Source organism: Rhododendron vialii, chromosome 12a (genome assembly GCF_030253575.1).
Source record: "Rhododendron vialii isolate Sample 1 chromosome 12a, ASM3025357v1".
NCBI lineage: Eukaryota > Viridiplantae > Streptophyta > Magnoliopsida > Ericales > Ericaceae > Rhododendron > Rhododendron vialii.
This window is the reverse complement of record NC_080568.1, coordinates 7869470-7876972: the sequence shown is the minus strand read 5'-3', so window position 1 is coordinate 7876972 and position 7503 is coordinate 7869470. Positions and strand designations below refer to the sequence as shown.

Below are 7503 nucleotides of genomic sequence, written 5' to 3'. Positions count from 1 at the left end.
GTTGTTTGCTGCCATCTCTCGCATACTATCCATGACCCTTCCATTTCCCCAAGCTGATGTCTCAACCCTCGAAGAAGAATTAGCTGCCTTATCAATACATCCTTGCATGTTTACATTAATAAGTTGCAAGGCACCCTCTTCTGTCCCAATAGCCTTTTCAGCTTCCACATTTGTTTCTGCCACCTCCTCAACAATTTCCATTTCATTTTCCAACTCAGCTTTGTCTACATCGAAGTCGAGCGATTCATCATCCCCCGGATTTGTCTCAACTACGACCTCTTTCTCCTCTTTATTGCTCCCTTTCTTGATCTTAATTGAAGTAAACACACGCTTTTCCCAAGAAGTTTTTGCCATGGGATCTTCAATGACTTTGACCGGAAAGATTACACCATTGATCTTAATATGCACAACCTCATTAATGCAATCAAGATAATCCGTTATGATAAACATACGCCCTTTATCAAAAGCAATGAATTTCTCCGTTAGCTCATCAAGCTTAATCACATCACCCCATAGCTTTCCAATTTCAATAAAGGTAGAAGAGCACCAAGCATTAAGAGGAACACCATAACAAGAGAACCATACACACCTTGAAGGAGGGATCTTTTGATTATCCCATGCATGAACAGAAGAGAACCACTTTGCTAACACCTTCGATTCGTCTTTGAGAAATTCATTCAACGATTCAAGAGAATCGAAAGAAATTAAAACATTGAGCCCACCATATGACGAATCTGAGCATCCCAAATACCATTGCTAAATGAAACGTAAAACGTAAAAACGTAAAATCGATTCGTTCAACGATTCTCTAGATGCATTGAACTTTCCTTTTTAAAACGTAAAATCGATTCATTTCTCTTTTGTCCTAAGTAACCTCCTTGAAATGGTTCGAACGGGCTGGAAGTCCCTCTAGTCACGACCAAAATAAGGTAGCCAGTTACGTCGGTCACCTCTACCTTCACCCTATTGATCAGCTTGGCAAAACAAAAGTCTCGCGGTCTGCTTGATACAAAAATGGAAAAACACAAATTTGAAGTTCTATTAAGTAAAGTACCCAAGTCCTAAAGTCTCCTAAAAACAGCACACCCAGCTGTAGCCTCTGAACTAGAGGTTTATAAAAAGAGTCCCGCTATATATAGGCACCGACGGGAATTGTACATACAATGTATCAATGATGTGGGGGCCCATTTTGAGGTCTCACACGGAAGATTCAAATCGTTCATTAATTTTAAAATAATTTTTCAAGTAGTCTTTCAAAGAATCACTTCTTCTTTTTCTCCAACAAACTTACTACTCACTTGAAAAGGTTTTAGTACGAAATCTTTATAGTGAAGGAATCAACCTGTGCAACTAGCTATTGTTGCTTCTTCCTCCTATCATGTTATGAAATTTAAAATTTAAAAAAAAAAAAAAAAACTGTTTGAAAAATATAGCACTCTGCGTCACTTCTGGGAAGAAAAAACACAATCAATATAAAATCATATCGAATAATTGAAAAAGACGTATGGAAGTGAGAAATTGCTAATTATATACCGTAAACAATAGAAAGTGGAAAGAAAAATTAATCGAGTTCCACCTCATACATGGAGAAAGTGACCCTGGCCTCTCTCTCTCTCTCTCTCTCTCTCTCTCGGTAATATATATATATATATATATATATATAAAATATATAGTAAAACATGTAGTTGGAGGTGATAAGGTATACAAGCTATCCATCATACAGCAATGAATGCATCTCCCTCCTATTAAAGAAATAGAAATCCTCTTCTTTTTTTAAAAAAAAAAAAATTCAGAGGACAGAGAAACTCATGTGATATATTAAGCTTCTCCATTTTAGCTTTAGTCTCTCTCTCTCTCTCTCTCTCTCTCTCTCAACATGGGAGTCAGATCAGTACCAAAGTCTTTAGAGTGGTGGAAATTATAGACGTACACCAAGGCCAAGACAGGCATTGGGATGGACTTCTTCCCAACAAATTTTATGCTACAAACTCCTCATCATGAAGATGATCAGCATCATCAGCATCACCATCAACAACATCCAACCTCTCTCACTCCACTTCTACCCCCTTGCTCTTCTCAAGACTACCATGGTACTCTCTCTCTCTCTCTCTCTCTCTCTCTCTCTCTCTCTCTCTCTCTCATAGCCTGCCTGCCGGTTTGATCATCGGACACCACATTCCGATGTTGGACTATCGGATCGGTCTTCTAATCAAAGGAAAACGGGGATTTTTGAAAAGTATAAGGTAGTGCTTTATATAAAAATCCAACGGGTTAGTTGCAGGGCGGAGATAAAGTGACTTACAAGCACAATTCTCTAGTTCGATTCCCACCGAAACTAGAATCTTGTGAACCATTCCCTCCGCAAGCGTAAGCTTTTGCAATATATTTGTGGAAGGGGGCTCTAGTTTATTCTGCCACAGGCACAACATAACTTAAAGTTGCTGTTGGTGAGATCGATCGGTTCCGGGTTTAAAAAAACAAGTTTTATATATTTATAGTTTGAAAGATGAACAAGAAAAACATGGAAAGAAAATTTCGCTGAAAAATCAACTTCCGATCCAGATTCAAACTGGTGTAGTGGTAATCACCTTGAGAATAGTTCCAAGCAACAATTTTTTTTTTTTTTTCTTTCTTGTTTTCTTTCTCTCCATGGGTTTTGTTTGTGGTAACTGGTTTGCTGCACCTGATGAGAGAGACAACACATTATAAACTGATTTCATAGAGTTTTGCATCTCTCTTATTAAAATTCTCCAACTTGTTACCCTCTGCTCGATCCATCGGGTGGTGCTTTCGAACCCATTAGCCCCATTTTCGCTCCCCTAGTTTGTTTGTTTTTTTTAACGATTAGAGATATGCAGACCAGCTTATATACACCTCAACTATTCCCCATGAGTTATGGCAGTATAGGATCTCACTCTTGATACTATTTGATTCATTTGTCATGTTGCAGGAGTTGCTTCACTACTAGGGAAGAGATCCATGTCATTCTCATGCATTGAAGTCTGCGATCAAGAAACCAATGGCGACGACGACTTGTCCGACGATGATGGGTCCCAATTAACTGGGGAAAAGAAGAGGAGGCTAAACATGGAACAAGTGAGGACGCTCGAGAAAAACTTTGAGCAGGGAAACAAGCTCGAGCCGGAGAGGAAGATTCAGCTGGCTAGGGCCCTGGGGCTGCAGCCCAGGCAGATAGCCATATGGTTTCAGAACAGGAGGGCTCGGTGGAAGACCAAGCAGCTGGAGAAAGACTATCAGGTCCTCAAGAGGCAGTTCGAGTCAGTCAAGGCTGATAATGACGCTCTACAATCTCAGAACCAGAAACTTCAAGCAGAGGTATGGTTAAATTCTAGTGGGGGAAAAATGATTCCCAAATGGTAGATCCCAAGTAGTATTTTCGAGATTATAAGTTGCTAAACACGTGCCAGGCAAAAGGTTATCAACTCTTCGGGAGCAATTCCATGTAGGGCTTTAGCTCTTCATCTTCTAGTAGACAGTAGGATTGATCCTTAATTAATTACTATCATTGTGTGCGTAAACCAGTCCAAGACAATCAAAAAACTAAGTTGTAAGCCTTTGGTCCAGCGACGTACATCTCCAAAACTGTTTCAATTTTCAAATGAGAGGTTGAGGGATCAACCTTCGCTAAAGCGAGTGCGGTGTGGTGGCTATGATGCCCATGATGGCTTTGTCCCACTTTTTGTTGGGTTCGCTCGCTCCGTTGCTTAGCAGCACCCTCTCTCATTTTCAATTTCTCAAAACAGACTCTCAGAATTGAAATATTTTGGCATTCGTGAAATTCGACCCTGCAAAACTGCCACATTATTGAGTCCGCCAATTTTATTCGAAAAGGATTCCTTTTTCCTAGCATTACCTTTTCTTGAATTTTGAAAAAATAGACTCTTGATGAATCTTGGAAATTCATTCAATGAATGTAGATACAGGCACTCAAAAACAGAGAGCCAACAGAGTCAATCAACCTCAACAAAGAGACAGAGGGTTCAAGCAGCAACAGAAGTGAAAACAGCTCAGATACCAAGCTGGACATCTCGAGGGCCCCACAAATTGACAGCCCACTGTCCTCCCATCCAAACAGCAGGGCCCACTTCCCACCCTCCTCCTTCAGGCCCGCTGGTGTGGCCCAGCTCTTCCAATCAAGACCAGAAGCCCAATTCCACAAGATTGATCACCATACGGTCAAGGAAGAAAGCTTTTCCAACATGTTTTGTGGGATTGATGATCAGAATGGATTTTGGCCGTGGTTGGAACAACCACATTTCAATTGAACGGAAGACCGTGTTTTACTTGTGGCCTAAATTGAAATATAGCGCTTCCGACACAGATGTCTAGCTGGAATCGTTCGATGTACGCCAACTTCACGTGATGCGCAGAGGATCACATGTATCGAACAGCTAGGAACGCATTTGTGTACGGACGTATGTGTCCGAAGAATTTTTCTTGAGATTATGGAAGATTATGATCATCACATTATTTTGTATGAGGCGTATTTATTTACTTTCGAACTCACAGACCATGTTTGTTTTTGTCCTTTTTCTTGCATTGGAATCATGTCTTTTGTACCTTGTACTATAACAGAAATGCTTGCAATTTGCTCAGAAAACTTCGTGGTTTTGCTGATTTCATCAATCAGTGACAAGAGATTGTATTGGTGAACAAAATCTACTCGCAGTTAAGTTTGACATAAATTTAGAGAGAGAGAGAGAGAGAACCAAACACACCTTCTTGAGAGAGAGAGAGAGAGAGAGAGAGAGAGAGAGAGAAGAGAGAACCAAACACACATTCCAAGAAGGAAAGAGGACAATCAGAGGAAAGGAAGAAGAAAACAATGAGAGTTGGAAATGGTCATTCTCGTGAAGGGAACTTTTGGAAAGCTTTGTGCTGACAAGAAAACACATGTATGTGTACCCACAACCTTTTTGGCACTTGGTAATTGATGGAATCAAAAATCCTGCAGGGCACCCCTATAAGGTATATTCAAACCGTTCACGCGTGTTTTTAACGGTTCGAATTTAAAAATAAACTCTTCTAGGGAAGAGTTAATTGTTAGAAGCTCTTTTGGACGGCTATGATTGTGCTCTACAGAGTACCTGCAGGATCCCCAGAAAGCACACGGGAAATTAGTCACGTGATCTTTAAAAAATGTCATGCGCTCTTACTCTCAATCTTTGCAATATCCTCATGCTCTCAACTCTTACTCTTGCGAATTTTAGTAGGTAAAGATGAGTTTTAAAATCGCTTTTGCGCTCATACTCCCGCATACGAATGATGTGACTTAGGATTGGACCCTCCACTCCGACCTTTCTGTGATTCAAAATGGAGTCTTCCACAATTCATTTTACTGATCTGAATCATCATATATGTCTTGACATTTAGATACTTAATAAATATATTAAGTTAAGAGGACGTGATGCAAGAGCATAATAATGCTAATTAATCTGAAAATGAAGGATTATCTTAATATGTTCAAAGTGTCTATTACGTTTCTAGTCAATGCCTTTTAGTTTCTGGTATAATTATTTATTATGTATCTTAACTATCTAGTAAGTTGTGTCTTTGGTTTAACAGTAATCTAAGTATTTGGAAGGTATTGTTGAAAATTGTCTAGACTTTATTTACCTGAAGCTTAATCTTTGTAATGCCCGTAAATAGTTGATTTAATGAAATGAAAGTGGAGTTGAGTTGAGTTGATTATTAAATATTATGCAAGTGTGTCTTGCTTGGAATGAGTGATTCTTCCTATAATCAAGCGTGTGACTTGATCGCATCGAGTGACATCTGCGATTAGTAGCATCGAGTGACATCCCGTAACTATCCTAACGTCGCAGATCTCTCGACCCGTGTCAAGAATCTGGACAAATTATATGTGGCTTAAGAAAAATAAGGGTCGAAATTTCAAACAGTCAATTTTTCTTGAGAGAAATACATATATGATTTGTGTGGTCAAAGTATGCAACTAATAGTTCTATGGCCCTTGACAACGATAACGATAGCGTATTTGTTATTTAAGAGCACATGGTGTGGATCGGAGGTACTATCATGCTTCGCACGAGTACAGGAATACATATTTCGGACCACAAACGTGTAGGGAAACCGTGCAAAGTGCGTACGAGAAATTATCGGTTGCGGTTTGGGTAAGAAAAATTACAGATTGTGTAAGCGTAAAGATGATGATTAGTCCTGACACCTAAGTAGTTATAAAACGTAGGAAGAAGTTCAGTTCAAGGCGGGCAATGAAGATCATTTATAGACAGAAGGTTACTAATAGCGATTATCGCTATAGGCTTATGAATAACCGGGGGAGAAGAAACATAGAGAGGGCCGTGACAGACAACACAATCGATCACACTGTTCTATTTATCTCTCCTTTATTCTTCTCGTTCATTAATTCTTTTCTTTATCGCGATGTTTTTATTTATCATCATTTCGAATCGATTCCAATCTTTACTTCAGTAGTTTTGTTTCTTGTTGCTGTATTTCGAATATAATCTTGTCAAGTACTATCATCCACTCAAATTGTAGCATATCTTATGGATAGAAGGTTACAACTTGTCATCACTTCTCAAAAGGTCCTCTTCATTGATGTGAAAAAGATTACAATAATTTGTACGAACAATCAACCACACAATGATTCAATTAGGAACTCATGACTTATACTTACATATATGTATCGGATCAACGTGATTTTTATATAGCGAAAATGAGACCGCAAATTGAGACGTGAACGAGCCAATCTGAGTTTTGTGGTGTTCGAGCTTGACACATGTACTAAACGAGTTAAAAACTCGAGATCGAGCTGGACTCGCTTATAAACGAGCCAAGCTCTGTTCATTTACTATATAAGCCTCTATAAACGAGCCGATTACTAAACTTGGAGGGTGTGGAAACATCTACCGTGAACGGAGAACGGTAGATGTTCGTAAACCCTCCAAAGCTTTTGAAAGAGGTTCATGTGACCAACTGTCACCCCTTACCAAACATGAAACAGAGCCTTTTTCACTCCACTTTTGTTGCTTGGGCTCCACCTTTGACGCATTTTTTCCTTTTCCATCCACTCACGAAAATGCTCACCTGTACTTCGTCTCACTCACACATTCATGAATTGTTTTCAATCAGAATTTACCAATAATAAAGAAGAATTTCCCAGAGATTTAAATATAGGCATCAAATCACTTTTGGTATGCCTACAACTTTCTGAACTTATAATAATATCTCTCTGCAGTTTAATTATGAACGTATGAATTAACTGCAGTTTTATCAAAAATCTCTTCTGTATTTACCCCTATCGCTCTATTCCACCGCTCTCAATCTCATCTTCCGAAAGTGTTTTGGACGGTCCGATTTTAAAAGACTCTTCAATCCGGACCATTGATTGACGAGACGGATGATAAGATTGAGCGTTGCGGTTAGGAGAGTGGTGGAGGTAGCATCGCTGATATTGAAGTGCCTTTTCAACATGTCGATCAACATGCTTAAATTGATTTC

At 39.3% G+C, this 7503-nt stretch overlaps 1 protein-coding gene across 1 annotated transcript; it reads left to right on the top strand.

Annotated features, from left to right (window-relative positions):
- Positions 1-1686: 1686 nt before the first annotated feature.
- LOC131310424 (homeobox-leucine zipper protein ATHB-13-like) lies at positions 1687-4621 on the top strand. The gene is made up of 3 exons (XM_058337419.1): positions 1687-2090; positions 2951-3336; positions 3939-4621. The coding sequence occupies exons 1-3, from the start codon at positions 1955-1957 to the stop codon at positions 4284-4286; spliced, it is 870 nt and encodes a 289-aa protein (XP_058193402.1). The 5' UTR covers positions 1687-1954; the 3' UTR covers positions 4287-4621.
- The last annotated feature ends 2882 nt before the right edge of the window (positions 4622-7503 follow it).